The sequence below is a fragment of the Rana temporaria genome, chromosome 2, assembly GCF_905171775.1.
Source record: "Rana temporaria chromosome 2, aRanTem1.1, whole genome shotgun sequence".
In the NCBI taxonomy this organism is placed as follows: Eukaryota; Metazoa; Chordata; class Amphibia; order Anura; family Ranidae; genus Rana; species Rana temporaria.
The window spans coordinates 25180718-25203329 of record NC_053490.1 but is presented as its reverse complement, the minus strand read 5'-3'; the positions used below and the strand labels follow the sequence as shown (position 1 = coordinate 25203329).

Sequence of the window (22612 nt, the reverse complement as noted above, 5' to 3'; positions counted from 1 at the left end):
CGTTTTAGATACATCTGGATGAGATGTCTCTGGTGACCGGTGGATTTTTTGTTTGGGGGAGGCGGCAAACAACCACCCCCTGCGGCACCTCAAACCACCCCGCTGTCTGCCGGCCACTGGCACTTACCCCATCGTCAGCAAGGATCCGCGGGCACACAGCATTGGGGATTGGCGGGCACACAGCAGCGGGGATCGGCGGGCACACAGCATTGGGGATCGGCGGGCACACAGCATTGGGGATCGGCGGGCACACAGCATCGGGGATCGGCAGGCACACAGCAGCGGGGATCGGCAGGCACACAGCATCGGGGATCGGCGGGCACACAGCATTGGGGATCGGCGGGCACACAGCATCGGGGATCGGCGGGCACACAGCATTGGGGATCGGCGGGCACACAGCATCGGGGATCGGCGGGCACACAGCATTGGGGATCGGCGGGCACACAGCATCGGGGATCGGCGGGCACACAGCATCGGGGATCGGCAGGCACACAGCAGCCGGGGATCGGCGGGCACACAGCATCGGGGATCGACAGGCACATCAGGCTGCGGTGGGCATCTGGCAGTGTCTTCTGTGTCCTCTTCTCTTCTGAGATCACAGCAGCTTCTGCCATGCGTCTCCTCCCCTCCCCCTAGGCATCCAATAGGATCGCCTTCGCCTGTCTTTTCAGCCAAACGGGTGACGAGTATAAAGCCTCATACACATGATCGGATATCCATCGGACTTTTCCGTGGATTTTTGTCCGAAGGGACGTTGGCCGTGAACTTGTTCTACATACAAACGGCAGAACTTTTTCAGCCAACATATGCCAAACTACGTGTTTTTTCAGCTCTTTACCGCCACCCTTTGGGCAACCTTTAGACCCGCTTCCCAATTGGCCGGGAGGATGATCAGTGTTGCAACAGCGAATATTCATTCGCTGATGCAACACAACTGCGTGGGCTCTGGGACGCAATGCTCAGCCCCCCGAGTCCACCCTATTTTAAAGCCTATTAGAGCCTAAAGTATCAAAAGTATTGGGACACCTGCCTTTACACGCACATGAACTTTAACCACTTAAGACCCGGACCAAAATGCAGGAAAAGGACCCGGCCAGTTTTTGCGATTCGGCACTGCGTCGCTTTAACTGGCAATTACGCGGTCGTGCAACGTGACTCCCAAACAAAATTGGCGTCCATTTTTTCCCACAAATAGAGCTTTCTTTTGGTCGTATTTGATCACCTCTACGGTTTTTATTTTTTGCGCTATAAACAAAAATAGAGCGACAATTTTGAAAAAAAAACCAATATTTTTTACTTTTTGCTATAATAAATATCCCCAAAAAATATATTAAAAAAACATTTTTTTCCTCAGTTTAGGCCGATACGTATTCTTCTACCTATTTTTGGTAAAAAAAAATCGCAATAAGCGTTTATCGATTGGTTTGCGCAAAAGTTATAGCGTTTACAAAATAGGAGATAGTTTTATTGCATTTTTATTAATATTTTTTTTTTTACTACTAATGGCGGCGATCAGCGATTTTTTTCGTGACCGCGACATTATGGCGGACACTTCGGACAATTTTGGGACCATTGTCATTTTCACAGCAAAAAATTCTAAAAAAATGCATTGTTTACTGTGAAAATGACAATTGCAGTTTGGGAGTTAACCACAGGGGGCGCTGAAGGGGTTAAGTGTGACCTCACCTGTGTTTCTAACTGTAGGAGGGGCGGGGCTGGACGTGTGATGTCATTGATCGTGTTTCCCTAATCCCTATAACAGGGAACACATGATCAATGACAGTGCCACAACGAAGAACAGGGAAGGTGTGTTTACACACAGCTCTCAGCGTTCTTCATCTCCGGGGGCCGATCGCAGGACACTGGCGGCGATCGGGTCCCGCGGCCGCGGTCACAGAGCTTCGGACAAGGTCGCGTCCACGAGCGACCCCACGGCTGGGCTTAAAGGGCCACGTACAGGTACGTGGATGTGCCCAGCCGTGCCATTCTGCCGACGTATATCGGCGTGAAGGGGTCCTTAAGTGGTTAATGGCATCCCAGTCTTAGCCTGTAGGGTTCAATATTAAATTGGCCCGCCCTTTACAGCTTCAACTCTTCTAGGAAGACTGTCCACAAGGTTTAGGAGTGTGTCTATGGGAATGTTTCACCATTCTTCCAGAAGTGCATTTTTGAGGTGAGGCACTGATGTTGGACAAGAAGGCCTGACTCGCAGTTTCCACTCTATTAGCTGGATTCAGGTAGCCGGGCGCATCTTTGAGGCGGCGTAGCGTATCGTATTTACGCTACGCCGCCGTAAATCAGAGAGGCAAGTGCTGTATTCACAAAGCACTTGCCTCCTAAGTTACGGCGGCGTAGCGTAAATGGGGCCGGCGTAAGCGCGCCTAATTCAAATGAGGATGAAGGGGGCGTGTTTTATGTAAATGATTGGTGACCCGACGTGATTGATTTTTTTTACGAACAGCGCATGCGCCGTCCGTGTACATATCCCAGTGTGCATTGCTCCGCAAGGACTTATTGGTTTCGACGTGAACGTAAATGACGTCCAGCCCCATTCACGGACAACTTACGCAAACTACGTAAAAATTTCAAATTTCGACGCGGGAACGACGGCCATACTTAACAGTGGCCCAGATTCACGTAGATTTGCTCCTAATTTGCGCGGGCACAGGGCAACGATTTTGCCCTGCGCCCGCGCAAATTAGCGCCGCTGCCCTCGATTCACGGAGCAGTAGCTCCGTGACTTGCGAGGGCGCGCCGGCAAAATTGCCCGGCGTAAGCGAGCGCAATTTAAATGATCCCGCCGGGGGCGGGAATCATTTAAATTAGGCGCGCTCCCGCGCCGAGCGGAGAGCGCATGCTCCGTCGGGAAACTTTCCCGACGTGCATTGCGGCAAATGACGTCGCAAGGACGTCTTTTGCCTCTAAGTGAACGTGAATGGCGTCCAGCGCCATTCACGTATCACTTACGCAAACGCCGTGAAATTCAAATTTCACGGCGCGGGAGCGTGGCTATACTTTAGCACAGGCTGCCCCTGCTATTAGAAAGGGCAGCCTTGCGCTAAAGTAGCCGTACGGAAACTCCGTACCTGGCTTGCGCGGGGCCCGCGCAAGCTTGTGAATCAGTGGTAGTATGCAATTTGCATACTACACGCTGATACACAATGGGAGCACACGCAAGAATGCAGCCTAAAATCTGCGAGGCATAAGAGCCTTATGCCGCGCAGATTTTAGGCTGCAGCCGGTGTAACGAGGTTCCTGAATCCGGAGCATTCGTTACACCGGAGCAACTAAGCAATTGCGCCGTGTAACTCATTGTTACACGGGCGCAATTGCTTTCTGAATCTGGGCCAATGACTAGGCCAGCTATTTGTTCGACTAACTTTACGCTGGAAAAAGCCGTACGTAAACGGCGTAAAAAAAAATGCGCCGGGCGCACGTACGTTTCTGAATCGGCGTATCTAGGCATTTGCATATTCTACGCCGAACTCAACGGAAGCGCCACCTAGCGGCCAGCGTAAATATTGCACCCTAAGATACGACGGCGTAGGAGACTTACGCCGCTCGTATCTTAGCCTAATTTATCTGGTTTTCAGAATACGCTTACATTTACGACGGCGCAGATTCAGAGTTACATCGGCGTATCTACTGATACGCCGGCGTAAAGCTTTTTGAATCTAGCTATGTTTCACCCCACCACAGTACACATTCAAAAAGATCGGGGAAGAAAATTGCTACAGGATGCAATTGATTTCGGACATTTTCCCACTATCTGACATCTCTTGCGTGATCAAGCGCATAAAAATCACCCATGAACTCTACCAAAAAAAAAAATGCAAGATATTGCGAAGCGAGCAAACAATCATTGTAAGTGATAGCAGATTTTTAGAGATGATTGTAGCTGTATTAGTGCGATTGCAACAAGACGTTAAAGTGATTCACTTGAGCGTGACTAAAGAAATAATCAAAACGCAACAAAAAGCTAACGTTGATGGAGTGAATTGAGCGACACTGTAACAGCTGAGCCTTTGTGGCAGTGAATAGGTTAAAGAAAAGGGAAGCGACAGTCTCCTCCCCAATCAAGTCCCTCCCCTCTATGGTTTATACCCAGCCAGGGAATCCCTGCTTGTCACACAGACATGGCATCTCCAGCAGGATCATGGTGGCTTCTCCTCATCTGCACCTACCTGGGGGTCTCCCTTGTGTGCTCTGATCCCACCTATGAAACATATTACTTTGACCAGAAGGTAGGTGACCACTCTGCAAGCACCAACCTATAAGGATGGGAAGGGGAGAGCATTGATCACATCACTTTAAATGTTGGCAAAGTGATTATTTTAAGCTGCTATGACTCTCAGAGGGTTAAAGTGACGTCTCAGCCGGTCACGAGTCTCTCGCGTCTTCTGTGTTTCGCAAGATGTTCTATTTTCTTTTGTCTGCTGATATTTGATTCTTTTTCTTTCCCTGTGGCTTATTTCCTGATAGTCAGCAGATGATTGGCCTCAGCTGACTCTAATTGGGCGCTGGCGTTTTCTAGTTAGTGTAGTACAGGTGCCACCTTCTCTACGGAAAGTGTGAATTTTTATTTTTTCCTAGAAGAGCCCCTTTTTTTTATGTGGAGGAACCCTCGAAGTAACGTTTCAGTCTCGGGGAGCCTCTGCTAATAATAATAATATAATTTTCCCTGCAAAAATATATGCATAATAATAATTACCCCCCCCCCCCCCCCCAAATGTGACCTTATCTTTTAGAACAGGGGTGCCCAACCAGTGGCCCGCGGAGCCCTCTGATGTGGCCCACGACCTCCTGCTCTGGGATGGAATAGAAGACTGTTATTAAAAGTCAGTTTATTACTAAAATCACAATGGCCCAGATTCAAGTAGCAATTGCGCCTGTGTAACCATAGGTTACACAGCGCAATTGCTTACTTGCCCCGGCGTTACGAATGCTCCTGATTCAGGAACATCGTAACGCCGACTGCAGCCTAAAATCTGCGTGGCATAAGGCTCTTATGCCACGCATATCTTAGGCTGCATTCTAGCGATGACCGCTAGGGGGCGCTCCCATTGTGCTCAGTGTATAGTATGCAAATTGCACACTAACACCGATTCACAATGTTGCGCGAGCCCTGCGTACGCAATTTACGTCGTTTCCGTATGGCGTGTTTAGCGTAAGGCTGCCCCTTCTAATAGCAGGGGCAGCCAATGCTAAAGTATACCCGTCTTTCCCGCTTCGCGACGTTCGAATTTTACGTAATTTGCGTAAGTGATTCGTGAATGGCGCTGGACGCCGTTCACTTAGAAGCAAATGACGTCCTTGCGACGTCATTTGCCGCAATGCATGTCGGGAAAGTTTCCCGACGGAGCATACGCTCGGCGCGGGAGCGCGCCTAATTGAAATGATTCCCGCCCCCTACGGCATCATTTACATTAGGCACCCTTACGCAGGGCAAGTTTACACAGCGCACACGCAATTTACGGAGCTACTGCTCCGTGAATCGCTGCCCTGCGCCTCCGCAAATAAGGGGCAAATCTACCTGAATCCGGGCCAGTGTATATATGGGCATATCTGTTCTGCAGTGGTTACTGGGATGCTTTCATACTGATCCGCAGGTGCAGAGCAGATTACCTGCAATGGGCCATAGACTTCTGTTATTACCTGCGAGTTTGGTGAGCTTTCTAAAAGTGCGCCAAACCTGCAAAATATAATTGAAGTCTATTGCAAAGTGCAGGAAAGCCAAAGGTACACTGTGTTGCACCCCGTGGTGCGGGTAAACCACAGCACATCAGTGTGAAAGCAGCCTTGGACCCCGTTCACACAGTCTGTCCGACCAATTGGACCCTCTATTCACCTCTAAGTAGTGGCAGACATAAACCGACTTTACCTCCAATACGCTCCGCTAAAAAGTATCGTGGGCTGTGTCCGTGTCCGCTCTGCATATGTGGACACGGACATGCCATCCACCCACTCCGCTCATTGTAGCCCGCAACTGTTTACCAAGTCGCTTAAGTTGCCCTCGCTCTTCAAAAGGTTGGGCACCCCTGTTTTAGAAGATCAATGGTAACTTATCTGAGAGGCAAAAAAACTGATCATTGTTCAAGGGACCTCTAGCAACCTCTGGAGAAGACCCTGGCTACCATGGAACCCCAGTTGAGAAACTCTGCACTAATGTATGGTGACCTGTAGTTATTGTTATCTACAGTTCACTATTAGTGCAAAGGTTCTCAACTGGGGTTCCATGGTAGCCAGGGTCTTCTAGGTTGTTAGAGGTCCCTTGAACAATGACCAGTTTTTTGCGTCTCAGTTAAGTTCCAACTACTTTTAGCTGATCTCCTCCTTGCAGGCGGATTCCCAGTGCAGCTACCAACCACTGGAAAAATGGATAGCAGGATACAAAAAACACACAAAGGCAGCGCTCGATGGGAATAGCATTAAAACTTTTATAGTCTTCAAGTAGGTAACCAAATAAATATTACACTGGAGATAAAATTGATGTAGCTACATAAACTGTAAAAATGGTGCGAGTAATACCAAACGGTAGCAAAAGCAGTCATAAAAACACGTAGCTAAGTATGATACTGGTATAAAAATGTGTACAACGATACCACTGCTGAATCCAGATGAGGAGAGGTTAACATCAGTCCGTCGGCATGTAGATGTCCCGTGAAGGGAACTATCACAACTCCCAGTGGATGGTTGTAGAATCCCAGGTTGATAGAGGGAAGTGTAACAGCCCTTGCGTGTGGCAGATAGTAAGGTCCCGCCGGCATGCAGATATGAAGGTACAGCAAAGGAGCCCTTCAGATCGACGCGGCAAGCCCCGCCGGTGTCCGCGACGTCTCCGGATCTCCGACGGAACTCCCTGAAGGCCCAGAAGCCGGCAGAGAGGCGAGTACCAATCAAAAGAATTTTAATCGATCAAAAAGATTTTGATCGATCAAAAAAATTAAAGATTAATCGATTAATTAAAAGTTAATTTGCACAGCCCTAATATATATATATATATATATATATATATATATATATATATATATATATATATATATATATATATATATATATATATATATATATATATATATATATATATATATATATATATATATATATATATATATATATATATATATATATATATATATATATATTATACCAAATAGAACTACATTGCACTTGTATCACCATGTATGTGTATCTTTAGGGAATCCCCCCCCCCCCCCCCCCCCAAGCATTCAATTTAAAGAATTTGGGCATTTTCAGCGTTTCCCCTATAACCTACCAAAAAGACCCTCTCTATGTTGAATGTTGTGTGTGTGTGTGGTGTGTGTGTGTGTGTGTGTGTGTGTGTGTGTGTTTTTTTTTTTTTTTTAAAGAGAGAAAACCTAAGCGTGGGTTCTTTTTAACCAGTTGGTAACCGCCCTATAGCCAAAATACGGCTACAGAGCGGTTCCTGTACTCTAGGAGGGCGTCAATGTACGTCCTCCCAGAGACTGCGTTGTGCGCGCCCGAGCGGGCGCGCACACGCGATCGCCGGTGCTCGCCGGGTCTACGGGACCCGCAGCAACAGCACTCGCGGTAAGGAGCCAATGGAAGCGGCTCCTTACCACGTGATCGCGCCGTCCAATGACGGCGCGATCACTTGTAAACAAACCGGCGTCATGTAATGACGCCGGTTCCTCCCTCTCCTCTCTGTACCGTTCGGTACAGTGTGAGAGGAGAGGGAGGGGGGGGGGATCGGGCGGCAGCAGCAGCCGCCGCACTGTGGGCTGGATCTGTGACAATTGCAGTCACAGATCCAGCCATCCCTGCGCAATACTCTGCAAAATAAAAATAATGATGAGTGCAATACTCTGCAATACCCCACCCCATACTCTGCAATACCCCACCCCATACTCTGCAATACCCCACCCCATACTCTGCAATACCCACCCTGGGGGGGTGGGTATTGCAGAGTATGGGGTGGGGTATTGCAGAGTATGGGGTGGGGTATTGCAGAGTATTGCACTCATCATTTTTTTTATTTTACTCTGCAATACCCACCCCCCCATACTCTGCAATACCCACCCCCCCATACTCTGCAATACCCACCCCCCCATACTCTGCAATACCCCCCCCCATACTCTGCAATACCCCCCCCCATACTCTGCAATACCCCCCCCCCCATACTCTGCAATACCCCCCCCCATACTCTGCAATACCCCCCCCCATACTCTGCAATACCCCCCCCCATACTCTGCAATACCCCCCCATACTCTGCAATACCCCCCCAATACTCCGCAATACCCTCAATACTCCAATACCTTGCAATACGTCGCCTATGGGGATTTTTAAGTAGCAACGTTTGGCGCAATTTCACGAGCGTGTGCAATTTTGAAGGGTGACATGTTGGGTATCTATTTACTCGGCGTAACTTCATCTTTCATATTATGCAAAAACATTGGGCTAACTTTACTGTTTTTTTTTTTTTTTTTAAGCACAAAACTGTTTTTTTTTTAAAAACACGCGTTCAAAAAAATTGCTGCGAAAATACCGTGCAAGATAAAAAGTTGCAACAACCGCCATTGTATTCTCTAGGGTCTTTGGAAAAAAAAGCATATATAATGTTTTGGGTTTCTATGTATTTTTTTTTAGCAAATAAATGATGATTTTTACATGTAGGAGAGAAATGTCAGAATTGGCCTGGGTGCTCCAGAACGCCTGATGGTGCTCCCTGCATGTTGGGCCTCTCTATGTGGCCACGCTGTGTAAAAGTCGCACACATGTGGTATCGCTATACTCGGGAGGAATAGCAGAATGTGTTTTGGGGTGTAATTTGTAGTATGCATATGCTGTGTGTGAGAAATAACCTGCTAATATGACAGAAACTAGATTTTTTTTTTTTTACAGAATTTTCAGTCTTTTTTTCTTTTATAGCGCAAAAAATAAAAACCGCAGAGGTGATCAAATACCACCAAAAGAAAGCTCTATTTGTGGGAAAAAAAGGACAAAAATTTCAGATGGGTACAATGTTGTATGACTGAGTAATTGTCATTCAAATTGTGAGAGCACCGAAAGCTGAAAATTGGTCTGGTGATTAAGGGGGTTTTCGTGCCCAGTGGTCAAGTGGTTAATATTGTAACCAGACCCTTATCCAGGCATGCAGCTTTGGTGTCCAGGAAAGGGAAGACAGCTAGCATGTGGCCCCCCATTCCTAGACCACACAGGGCCACATACAGGGCCAGATTCACATAGAGATACGACGGTGTATCTCCTGAGTTAGGCTGGTCGTATCTATGCGGCTGATTCATAGAATCAGTTACGCATAGATATGCCTAAGATTCGACAGGTGTAACTGTGTTACACCGTCGGATCTTGGGCTGCAATTCCCGGCCGGCCGCTAGGTGGCGTTTCGGTTTATTTACGCGACGATTATGCAAATGAGGAGATACGCCGATTCCGAAACGAACGACCGCCCGGCGTTTTTTTTTTTACGTTGTTTGCGTTCGGCTTTTTCCGGCGTATAGTTACCCCTGCTTCTATGAGACGCAGCCAATGTAAGTATGGCCGTCGTTCCCACGTCGAATTTTGAAATTTTACGTCGTTTGCGTACGTCGATTCACAAAAGCGCTGGACGCAAGTTACGCTCACGCCGAAACCAATGACGTCCTAGCGACGTCATTGGGAGCAATGCACGCTGGGAAAATTTGTGGACGGCGCATGCGCAGTTAAATCGGTGCGGGGACGCGCCTGATTTAAATACTACACTCCCCCCTAGCCGGGGGATTTAAGATACGCCGCCGCAAGTTTTGAGGTAAGTGCTTTGTGAATTAGCATTTGCTTTAAAAAATTGCGGCGGCGGATCTTAAATCACATAGGTTACGTGGATCTAAAGATCCGCTAACCTATGTGAATCTGGCCCATCGTGTCTTTCAATGTTGTAATGGGTGGAAGTTGCCAAAGCTTCCCCCCTCTCCTTGCAAGGTACCCTGTCTCCATGTTGTAGGGTGCCCACATTCTGTCCCCCAAAAAGGATGCATGTGGGGAGAACTTGTAGGCATCTGGAAGCCCCCTTTAGACTAAGGGGAGCCCTGGTATCTGCCCCCTTTCAGGGAAATGAGTGGTCAAAGTAAATGGATGTCTGGGGGGGAGGGAGTTATTTTAATAAATACACTAAAAAGTAAGTCTTATCCCCTCCCCCCCCCCCAATATAAATCCATCATCATTAATCACGTGGTCCAACGATTACATCATCCATCACAATGACCTGCTGCTCGATGATTACCCGCCATCTCCCTGCTGCATTCCTATTGCTAGATTTTTAGAGGGCTAGGGGTCCTGGGTGATGTCATTGACCATATTTGGTAATCATCTTTTATAGTCAATGACATCACTCAGGATCCCCGGCTGTGTGTTTATTACCTCCAGAGTCGGGGACCTGTCATTTAGCAATGGGAATGTGGTTGGGGAACCTTGTCAGACCTTTTCAAAGGATGCGGAGTTGCATTGTTTTCCGACGTGATGGATTTACATGAGAGGGCATATACTTTTTACAATTTACCGTGGGATCGAGTAATGGGGGCATTAATGAACCCCTTGTATTCTTCTGGGAGAAGGAGGGAAGATATCTGGGGAGCTTCTGGATTCATATAAGTTCCCCCAACAAACCCCTCCATCCTCTTTGGGAGGCTGCCGATGCCTATTGACGTCTGCACATATCTGGGGGAGGGGAATTGAAATTTTGGCAGCAGGAACCGACCAAATTTTGAACAATGGGCAGGCTTTTTTATTTTATTTTTTTCCTTCATGCGATTGCTGTCGTAAGCCCCACCCACGGGTGCACTATTTTATTTATTTATTTATTTATTTATTTATTAAAATGCTTAACCTACGCTGTCTTACCCGGCAGCCTCGAGGCGGAAAATCAAATACGTTAACCTTAAAAGACCTTAAGAAAGGCAACACACCCGGATAACAGCATATAGACCTGAGGGTCTGTCCATCACACCCCATAAAGTTAGGTGACTACAAAAAGTACAGTTTTCAATTCCTTCCAAAATCTCAGAAGGTCATTCTCAAGTCTGTTTCAGAGGCAAGGGCCCGGATTCACAAAGCACTTACGCCGACGTATCTTGAGATACACTGCGTAAGTGTAAATATGCGCCGTCGTATCTATGTGCCGTGCCCACAAAACTAGATACGCCTGAAAATAGGCTTCCTACGACCGACGTAACTTGCCTACGCCTTTGTATCGTGGGCGCATATTTACGCCGGGCGCATTTGCCGCTCACATAGATTTTCTATGCAAATGAGGGAGATACGCCAATTCACAAACGTAGTTGCGCCCGGCGCATTGTATACGCGGTTTGCGTATGTCGTACGTTATAAAGTTATTCCCCCATATAGGAGGCGCAACTCATGCAAAGGTATGAACCAGGGAACACAAGCCGTCGTATCTTTTGTCGTTTACGTTGTACGTGAATATGACTAGGCGCAGGTTACGTTCACGTCGTAGGCAGTGATTCGATGTATCTTAGGCAGTTGTTTTGACGTGATTCTGAACATGCGCACAGGAATGCGGCCACGGGACGGCGCACGCGCCGTTCATTTTAAGTACTTCTATGGCGCTTGGCCCATCATTTGCATGGGGTCACACCTCATTAGCATGGCTCACGCCCACTTTCACCTACACTGGCTTACGCCGAGGAAACCCAGCGTATCTTTAAGAGCGAGTGGGAGCAAGTGCTTTGTGAATCCAGTGCTTGCCTCTGTGCGATGCGCCGGCGTAGCGTAAAAGAGATGCGCTACGGCGGCATAAATATGCGCCGATGTATGTGAATCTGGGCCAAGGAGTTCCAAAATTCAGCTCCTTGAATTTCGGAATGTTCAATTTGGCCAGATTTGCTGATCTCAGGGGGTCGGGTAGGCGCATACTTCGTGAATGTTTTCCTTCAGGTACTCTGGGCCTCATCCATGCAATGCCTTATGGACAAGACATCCAGTTTTGAACAAAATCCGTTCTTTCACGGGCAGCCAATGCAGGGCTCTAAGGGATGGAGTCACGACGGTCCGTAACCTTGCTGTGGCATTTTGAATCGGCTGGAGCTTGTGGATGGTACAAGCAGGCAAACCCAGGTACAGAGCATTGCAGTAGTCCAATCGGCTGCTGATGATGGCATTGACCATGGCGATCTTATCGGAGTCTGCGATATATCGAAAAGTCGACCTCAAGTGGAAGTGGCATGAGCTCACAACCTGATTTACCTGAGGGCGCAAGTTCAATCTTTTTTGATGCAGAGAGAGCATTGACAGTAGATTAACCCCTTAACGCCCGCCGCACGACTATATACGTCCGCAAAATGGCACGGACAGGCAGATGGGCGTATATATATATATGTCCCTGCCTTCTAGCGGGTGGGGGGTCCGATCGGGACCCCCCCGCTGCTTGCTGGTTCCCTCGGGGAGCGATCCGGGACGACGGCGCGGCTATTCGTTTATAGCCGCTCCGTCGCGATCGCTCCCCGGAGCTGAAGAACGGGGAGAGCCGTATGTAAACACGGCTTCCCCGTGCTTCACTGTGGCGGCGTATCGATCGAGTGATCCCTTATATAAGGGAGACTCGATCGATGACGTCAGACCTACAGCCACACCCCCCTACAGTTGTAAACGCACACTAGGTGTACCCTAACTCCTACAGCGCCCCCTGTGGTTAACTCCCAAACTGCAACTGTCATTTTCACAATAAACAATGCAATTTAAATGCATTTTTTGCTGTGAAAATGACAATGGTCCCAAAAATGTGTCAAAATTGTCCGAAATAATGTCGCAGTCACGAAAAAAATTGCTGATCGCCGCCAATAGTAGTAAAAAAATGTTTTTTTATAAAAATGCAATAAAACTATCCCCTATTTTGTAAACACTATAAATTTTGCGCAAACCAATCGATAAACGCTTATTGCAATTTTTTTTTTTTTTTTACCAAAAATAGGTAGAATATAGAATACGTATCGGCCTAAACTGAGGGAAAAAAAAATGTTATATATGGTTTTTGGGGGATATTTATTATAGCAAAATTTTTTGTTTATAGCGCAAAAAATAAAAACCGCAGAGGTAATCAAATACCACCAAAAGAATGCTCTATTTGTGGGGAAAAGAGGACGCCAATTTTGTTTGGGAGCCACGTCGCATGACCGCGCAATTGTCTGTTAAAGCGACGCAGTGCTGAATCGCAAAACCTGGCCTGGGCATTTAGCTGCAAAATGGTCCGGGGCTTAAGTGGTTAAATGGGTCCCGATGGCCTAGTTCACACCAGTGCAGTCAGTTCCGGTGAAGGGGGGGGGGGGGGGGGGAACATGGGGTAGAACATGCTGCATATTAGTTCTGCTCAGAACATGGCACAATGCATCAAATGTGCATGCAGAAACGCATCCAGACTGTTTCTGTGGTGTGAACCGGCCCTCAGACTGAGACCGGTCCTCTCAGCCTCGTCTCCCCAATGCTCTGTCAAGAAGTTGATCCTCAAACATCAAGTACATTGCGTGGCCCAAAGCCCTTCATTGAACGTCAAAGGACAGTCCACAAGATGTTGCACAGGGGAGAAGAGGTGAGGGCTGGTGGAGTGGGGATCCGGTAAGTAAAGACACTTTTCTGGTACCCTAAATCTTAACCCTTGCAGGGGATGATTTCCTGTGGTGTTTGTGTCTTTTTTCTCTTTTCTTATCCTGTCATGTTGTGGCAGACATATCAGACACTTTTGACACTATTTTGGGACCATTGGCATTTATACAGCAATCGGTGCTATAAAAATGCACTGATTACTGTGTAAATGTCACTGGCAGGGAAGGGGTTAACACTAGGGGGGCGATCAAGGGGTTAAATGTGTTGCCTAGGGAGTGATTCTAACTGTAGGGGGAGGAGACCGATCAGTGTTCCTCTGTACAGGGAACACACCATCGGTCTCCTCTCGCATGACAGGACGTGGATCTGTGTTTACAGATCCACGTCCCAGGCTCTATTACCGGCAATCGCGGGTGCCTGGCAAACATCGCGGCCGCCGGGAATGCGCACCGGCTCCCGAGTGATGTGGAGGGCGCGTGCACCCCCTAGGTGGCCGGGAAGTCCAGGACGTCATATGACGCCTGCACAGAATGGGAGATCCCTCCTGCGGAAGTCATTTGATACTGGGTGGGTAGGGAAGTGGTTTAAAAAAAAAACACTGACTTGTTGCTCTTCACGTTTCCCTAGACCAGGGATCCTCAAACTATGGCCCTCCAGCTGTTGTAGAACTACACATCCCATGAGGCCTTGTAACACACTGACATTCACAGACATGACTAGGCATGGTGGGAATTGTAGTTCCTGAACAACTGGAGGGCCGTAGTTTGAAGACCCATGCCCTAGAAGCTGCAAGAATTAAGCCGGATGGGTCAAATATCTGGTTCCCCTTGCAGAAATAGGACCACTCTTTTTCTTCTCCTTTCTTTCCCTTTTATCGCTCTATCCTAATTTATTTATTTTTCCCCCATTCCTCTCCCTAGCTGTGTTTCTTGTTCTTTGTCTACCTTTTTATTCCACCCCTATTTTCCTCTCCCTTCCATGTAATCTCTATTTGTATTCCTTCTCTTACTCGTGGTGGGATGGCGGGATGAGTGGATTAGGTGCTCTTGAACAAGGTCACCTGCTGATCTGAGAACTGTTGTGAGGACTTTAATGGCAACTTTAAAGTGGAGTTCCACCCATAAATATAACATTACATCAGTAGTTTTAAAAAAAAAAAAATGTCATTAGTCCTTTACGAAAAAAAAATATTTTTTTTTAGATGCTTTCAAAGTGTTGTTGCTAGGCAGAATAGTTAATCTTCCCACTTCCTGCACCTAGGTGCTTAATGCTTCCTAACCTACGCCGCACAGACTCCTGGGAATGTAGTGGGTGTAACTTTCCAGAAGTCTGTGCACTCCCCAGTCTCAAAGATTTATGTGACTTGGACAGCACAGGTGCTGAAACCTGATCTGACACTGCTTGTGCAGCACTGAGCATGTGCGAGGTCTGCAAGGCTGAAATCCAGGAAGTCATACAGTCTGGCTTCATGATGCCCACACTTAAGATGGCCCCAGTCAATTTCTATTTTATAAAGTGTCTAAATGCTGTAACAACCTAACAAAACGGACCTTAGTTTACAGACTAACTTTACTAGAATACATTAAGCTTGTGTATTACAGGGGTATTCATATATAAAAAGTGAAATTGTGGCCGGAACTCCGCTTTACTCCGTTACTCACTGTGCCTCCGAATTTGGTGTCTCGTAGCAGTGGCACCTATGCCGGAATCAGGAGATAGGGGCCCCTCCCACTTCACATTCCTCACCAATCAGCTGACCTCTAGCCTCTCCCTCCCCCCCCCCCCATGCCGTGAACTGAATGGGCAGCTGCGAAGAGGCTAAGTGGGCGGGCTCCAGGAACAGCCCAGCTGGGTGGCCACAAAAAGGCAGGAAGAGCGTTGCAGGCTTCAAGAACAACCCAGGATTCGGGGACCCCTGGCAAATTCATCATTTGACCCCCAGGTTGCGAACCACTGCTCTAGAGGTACTATGAGCAGCTCCTGTCTCTCTGATAAGTAACTTGCCACTAACACCAATGATCTTTTTAGCTATTTGCAAGGGGCAGGGGCGTCGTTGGGCCCGGGCTTAGGGGGCTGGAGCCCCGAATGGGTCCCCGTAAAGCCCCGAGTCCTGGGCATTTAGCTAGCCGTTGTTAGCAGCGAGCACCGGGACCGTTCTGATCCCGAGTGCCACCGAGCCGAGACAGAGTCCTGCCGAGTGCGGCCGCACCGATTGTGGCCGAGTGCGATAGCAGGCTGGTCCCACCTTCTGGAGCCCAACGCCTATGATGGACGTCCCACTGATCCAATGCCGGGACCACGGGATTTGTGTGACGTCCATCATAGGCGCCCGAAGCTCCAGAAGGCAGGAATTGCAATACCGTGATGCCGCACCACATCACTGAGATGATCCCCACTCGGAGCTCGGGCGGGCGGCACACGGATCGATGGAGAGAGATCAGGCCAGCGGAGGAGCGATTGGGTGATGGCAAGGTAAAAAGGCCACTAGGTCCAACAGGCAGTAAACTAAATGTAAATGTAATGTCGGGTAGGTGGTGTATGTATGTCAGTGTAATGTTCAGTGTGTCAGGTAGGTGAGTTTAGTGTTCAAAATTGATGGGCAATGGTAAGCCAGGCAGCAACCAGCAAGTGAGCTTACCCCCCACTGCCCAGCCAAAAAAACCTGCACCATGACCATCCCGGATCCAAAACCGTGCCGGCCCTGGTCTTCTTGCCACCTAGCAACGCCCCTGGCAAGGGGGTCATTCTTCCCAAGTGTAAGGCGCATTCTTCCCACTGACCATCTCACTAATGCATCATGAGTTGTAGATCTAGCAATTTTTTTGCGCAAAGTTATTTCAAGGGTTCCTCTGTGTCAAAGGTTGAGACGGGCTAATCTCGAGACGGTACAGTATTTTACTCATTCCATATCTATCCAGTTTTCTGTATTTGCAGTGCTACCTTCTATTATAATGCTAGTTTGAAATAAAATATTAAAACTTCTTCTTTTTTTTTTTTTTTTTTGTAAAGTGGGCGCATTACCAAGCGGACCCTTTTTCCATCCAGGCTTCCCTGTGTGGTGCACAAAGTGTCTTGTTGTAGTTCAACATGTATGCTGACTACACTGTCTGATGTATCCAATAGTGTATTGATAAAATAACGAAAATATGAATAAGGCTGCATTCACATCTATGCGACAGCGGCGTACGCGGCGTACTTTGCCGCGAGTGTGTGTCTTTTTTTTTTTTTTTTTTTTTTAAGATTCTTCCCATTGCTGTCAATGGGCGAACGCCAATGTCGCCTGAAAAAAAGGGTCCAGGACTTTTTTACAGGCGTTCGGCGTCTATGAGATGTGAACCATCTCCATAGACAGCAATAGGAATTCTCCCCTCTAGCGGCAGAAGCGTCCGGCGTTTTGTCGCATAGATGTGAATGGAGCCTAACACCACAAACTTGATAGTCGTACTCCTCTATGAACAATTAAAGTAGTAATCCAAAACTGGGTGCCTACTGTAAATTCTATGGGTTTCCCTTTAATTGGGTAAACAATAAGACTTTGCTAATGTTATGTCATACTAGAGGGAAAATAAAAACCGTTTTGTACCGGGGGCCCCTCATTGTTCTCCTGATTAGTGTAGCTAATGTACTTGGCACTCGTTGAATGAGGATTTTAATAGCCGACTACAAACAATGGTCTCTCCGGGGAAACAATGGACTCTGTTTGGCAATTGGGTAAAATAAGGAAGTACTTGTTAGTGGCTGCCAGTGAAATGATATATTTTTATGCACTGCTAATCAGGAGGTCACACTGCAGACACAACTTTCAAACACGAGCAGGAAACCCAACTCGCTTCCTCCCTGCGCCCGCTAATCGTCTCTCTGCGAGCGATCGTGGATATTGTAAACTAGTATACAGGTTTTGCAGGAGGGGGGGGGGGGGACGCTTTCAGTTCGGCTTATTATTATTTATTACTATTTTATATTTCAGGATTTCTAATTTGCTGCAGATCTGTAATAATTTCCAAATCTGTTTAGTGATGGGAAACGCAGAATTTATCGTATAGTTCCAGCATTGTAATGAAATGCATTGTGCCCCTCCAACATCTTTGGGGCAGATCCACAAAGGAAGTACGCCGGCGTATCTACTGATACGCCGGCGTACTTTCAAATTTCCCACGTCGTATCTTTGTTTTGAATCCTCAAAACAAGATATGACGGCATCTGGGTTAGAGCCGACAGGCGTACGCCTTCGGATCGTAGATGCAATTCTTCGGCGTCCGCTGGGTGGCGTTCCCGTCGTAATCCGCATCGAGTATGCAAATTAGCTATTTCCGACGATCCACGAACGTACGATCGGCCGTCGCATTCTTTTAAGTCGTTTCCGTTCGGCTTTTTTCGTCGTATAGTTAAAGCTGCTATTTGGTGGCGTACGCAATGTTAAGTACGGCCGTCGTTCCCGCGTCGAATTTGAAAATATTTGTTTTTGTTTGCGTAAGTCGTCCGTGAGTGGGGCTGGACGTAATTTACGTCCACGTCAAAACCATGACGTCCTTGCGACGTCATTTAGCGCAATGCACGGCGGAAAATTTAGGGACGGCGCATGCGCAGTTCGTTTGGCGCGGGGACGCGCTTCATTTAAGTGAAACACGCCCCCTACTCGCCGATTTGAATTATGCGCCGTTACGCCGCGAGAGATGCACTACGCCGCCGTAACTTACGGCGCAAATTCTTTCTGGATTTAAAGCTTTAAAAAGTAAGTTACAGCGACGTAGCATATCTCGCATACGTTGCGCCCATGCAATTGTATGTGAATCTGCCCCTTTGTCTTTATTGAAGCTTCCCTCCAACACTTTGCATATTTTATATATACTGTGATTCTGTACTTGCCCAATATATGCTGCATAAATCTCCCTCCACTGAGTCTGGCTGCAGCCATTTTAACTGTGGGCAGCTGAAGCTGTTGCCTGTTTACTTCCTGGATTTACACAGAGGCACACCTCTGTAGGGGTGCAGACTGGCGCTGATTGACTTTAGGCAGTCCCAGTGTGTTTGTTCGGGTGCCCCCCCCCCGTTGAGAGAGATTTCAGTACAGGAATAGTAAAGACAGGAACACGGTGTATCTGAAATCATTATCTGACTTTACTGATAATATTAAGACAATTGTATGCATTACAAAAAGGGAGGGGCCGAAATACATTAATTTGGGTAAGAAATAAAGAATTATTATGTTGGCAATATGTGATTGGTTAATACAAATACTACGTGTTCTGTACTCGTTAAAAACAGACCTTCTATGCATTAAAAAGGCTTAGTAAGTGAAAACAGCTGCATAATATAATTGAAAAAGGAGGAAAGTACAAGATAGGGAAAATTAGGGTTGTCCAGATACCGATACCAGTATCGGTATCGGGACCGATACCGAGTATTTGCGGGAGTACTCGTACTCGCGCAAATACCCCCGATACCTAAATAGAATACTTTCCCCGCCGCTCCTGCCGCATCGTGCCGCCGCATCGAGGGACATGGCTAGAGGGACATTGCTGCATATGTGAGGGACATGGCTAGAGGGACATTGCTGCATATGTGAGGGACATGGCTAGAGGGACATTGCTGCATATGTGAGGGACATTGCTGCATATGTGAGGGACATTGCTGCATATGTGAGGGACATTGCTGCATATGTGAGGGACATTGCTGCATATGTGAGGGACATTGCTGCATATGTGAGGGACATTGCTGCATATGTGAGGGACATTGCTGCATATGTGAGGGACATTGCTGCATATGTGAGGGACATTGCTGCATATGTGAGGGACATTGCTGCATATGTGAGGGACATTGCTGCATATGTGAGGGACATTGCTGCATATGTGAGGGACATTGCTGCATATGTGAGGGACATTGCTGCATATGTGAGGGACATTGCTGCATATGTGAGGGACATTGCTGCATATGTGAGGGACATTGCTGCATATGTGAGGGACATGGCTAGAGGGACATTGCTGCAGATGTGAGGGACATGGCTAGAGGGACATTGCTGCAGATGTGAGGGACATGGCTAGAGGGACATGGCTGCATATGTGGGGGACATGGCTGCATTTGGGGACACATTTAAAAAAAGTATCGGTATTCGGTATCGGCGACTACTTGAAAAAAAGTATCGGTACTTGTACTCGGTCCTAAAAAAGTGGTATCGGGACAACCCTAGGGAAAATATAGATAAAAATATAATACAGTTCTAGCAATTAATAAGGAATGTCTCGCATGTAATAGACTATATAGAAACAACACCTGTGAGAACAATAACAAAAAAGGAAAGATACATTTCTAGCAATTAATAAGGAATGTTTTGCATGTATAATCTTTTGTTCAGAGATAAAACTACAAGAAATTATGTATGTGAGGCCTTTGAATTCGAGTGAAATAACATTCACTCTGAAACCCTTAACCCCTTACAATCATATGTAACAGTTAAGGAAGGACCCTAGCTTCAGAACCTTAAACCCTTACAACCTCCATCTCTGCAGCTCTCATTGGCCCTCTTATAACTAACCCCCCCCCCCCCGGCAAACTCTCTTTACCTTGTTTAAAAAAAAAAAAAAAAAACCTGCAAGACAAAGCCATAATGAGCTAGTATGACTAGCATATTAGCTCATTATGCATTACCTACCTTAGATCTGGCCTCAGACATTTCTTCACAGATACCCAGAAGGTTACTTCCGGGTATCGCCGCTCCAGTGCTGTGATTGGCCGGAGCGGTGCTGACGCCGCCGGGAAATACGGCATTGCTTTTTTTTTTTTTTTAAGAATGGGATTGTCGCTGTGGCTGCGCCATTGTCTACGGCGCGCATGCAACGTAGACAACGGTGTATACCTTTTGGAACATATCTCCTAAACTGTGTGGGTTTAGGAGATATTACAAACACCTACAGGTAAGCCTTAATCTAGGCTTACCTGTAGGTGTAACTTCCTGGGGGGTGTTTACAACCACTTTAAAATAAGGGTGTTTCGTCATATATGGCGACCTGTCAAAGTGTAACGGAAGTGACGTTTCTTCGCTGCCATCTTGCTACACCCCGCACTCATCCATAGTAAGGCTACACTGAGAAGGGGGTAAGTGGACATCTTGTTACACCCACCGGAGTTTTGCATTTCACACTTTTTAATTTTTAACAGTAAACTGCGTTTTATATAGTGAAATGCAGTACTTGCAACTCAGTCTTACTGTTTGGATGTGGAATTTTAAAGGCTGCGGTGAGCCTGCTGATCTCCCAGGTTTGTCAATCTGACAGAAGTCCGCTGCTTTTAAAATTCAACATCTAAACAGTAAGACGAAGTTCTAAGTACTGTATAACCTCAGTTTACTGTTAAAGCGGATCTCCACCCTAAAGTGAAGTCGCGCTGATCGGCCCCCTCCCCCCCCTCCGGTGTCACATTTGACACCTTTCAGGGGGGAGGGGGGTGCAGATACCTGTCTAAATACAGGTATTTGCACCCACTTCCGGCCACACGTCACGGGCAAAAGACGGGTTTTTCTCTGACATCCTGTCCGTCCCCCGTTGTGTGCTTGGAACACTCGGCTTCCAGCACACAGCGGGAGCCAATCGGCGGGCGCAGCGCGACTCACGCATGCGCCGTAGGGAACCGGGCAGTGAAGCTGGAGCGCTTCACTTCCTGGTTCCCTCACCGTGGATGGCGGGGGGAGCAGCAGGGTGACGAGCGATCGCTCGTCCTCTGCTGCGGACGCCGCTGGACTCCAGGACAGGTAAGTGTCCTAATATTAAAAGTCAGCAGCTGCAGTATTTGTAGCTGCTGGCTTTTAATATATTTTTTTAGTGGCACATCCGCTTTAATAAAAAAGTAAAATAAAAACTCCAGTGGGTGTAACAAGATGTCGGCTTGCCATCTTCTCACTGTATCCTTATGCCGCGTACACACGATCATTTTTCAGCATGGGAAAAAAAACTTTGTTTTTCAGCATGTTTCATCATTAAAACGACGTTGCCCACACACCATCGTTTAAAAAAAAATGATCTAGCAAAGCGCGGTGACGTACAACACGTACAACGGCACTATAAAGGGGAAGTTCCATTCGCCTTTGGGCTGCTTTAGCTGATTCCGGGTTAGTAAAAGACAATTTGCGCTTTTCTGTCTGTTACAGCGTGATGAATGTGCTTACTCCATTATGAACGGTAGTTTTACCAGAACGAGCGCTCCCGTCTCATAACTTGCTTCTGAGCGTGCGCAGGTTTTCAACATCGTTTTAGCCCACACACGATCATTTTTTTTACAACCTGAAAAACGACATAGTTTAAAACGACATTAAAAAATGCAGCATGTTCTTTTTTTTTTGTTTTTTTTTTTTTAGAACCTGAGAAATTATGTGAAGCCCACACACGAACATTTAAAATGAAATTTTTTAAAAACAACTTTCTTTTTTTTTTTTTTTTTTTCATGCCGAAAAATGATCGGTGTGTACGCGGCATTACTGTGGAGGAGTGCGGGGTGTAGCAAGATGGCGGCGACAAAACCTCACTTCGTTACACTTTCTGACGGGTTACCTAATCTGATGAAACAAGGGCAGAAGATTTAACCACCCTGGTGGTATGATTGTCAGATTTTTGTGTCTCAAAGCGGTACATTGTTTTGCATAGAAATTTGGCGTTTTTATGTTGTAGGGCTGCAATTCTTAGTAATGACTCAATTAAAGGGATTGTAAAGGTTTGTGTTTTTTCACCGTAATGTATCCTATGCATTAAGGCACAGGTGTCAAACACAAGGCCCGCGGGCCGAATCGCCCCTCCAGGCCATTTCATGCGGCCCTTGCACCTCTCCTGCAGGTAGAAGGGGTCATTAAAGGAGAACGTTCTGAAAGTTGATGCTGTCCTTTAGTTTTTAACTTGTTGCTTTTTTGCTGCATTGGCAAAGCATAAGTTCACTTTTTATTGCCTACGTGCAAAGTACACCTAAAACGTTGTGTACACTAGCAGCTCCTAAACTTGAGTTTAGGGCGTGTGTGTTTGCCAAGGCTCCTAAACTCCAC

The 22612-nt window shown here is 47.1% G+C and overlaps 1 protein-coding gene across 1 annotated transcript in view; it reads left to right on the top strand.

Annotated features, from left to right (window-relative positions):
* The first annotated feature begins 4091 nt into the window (after nucleotides 1-4091).
* The window catches only part of LOC120928902 (prolylcarboxypeptidase), a 91119-nt gene continuing 72598 nt past the window's right edge, over nucleotides 4092-22612 (top strand). Inside the window, exon 1 of the mRNA XM_040339968.1 lies at nucleotides 4092-4244. Coding sequence (XP_040195902.1) covers nucleotides 4137-4244 — 108 coding nt within the window. The 5' untranslated portion in view covers nucleotides 4092-4136. The remainder of the gene's footprint in view (nucleotides 4245-22612) is intronic.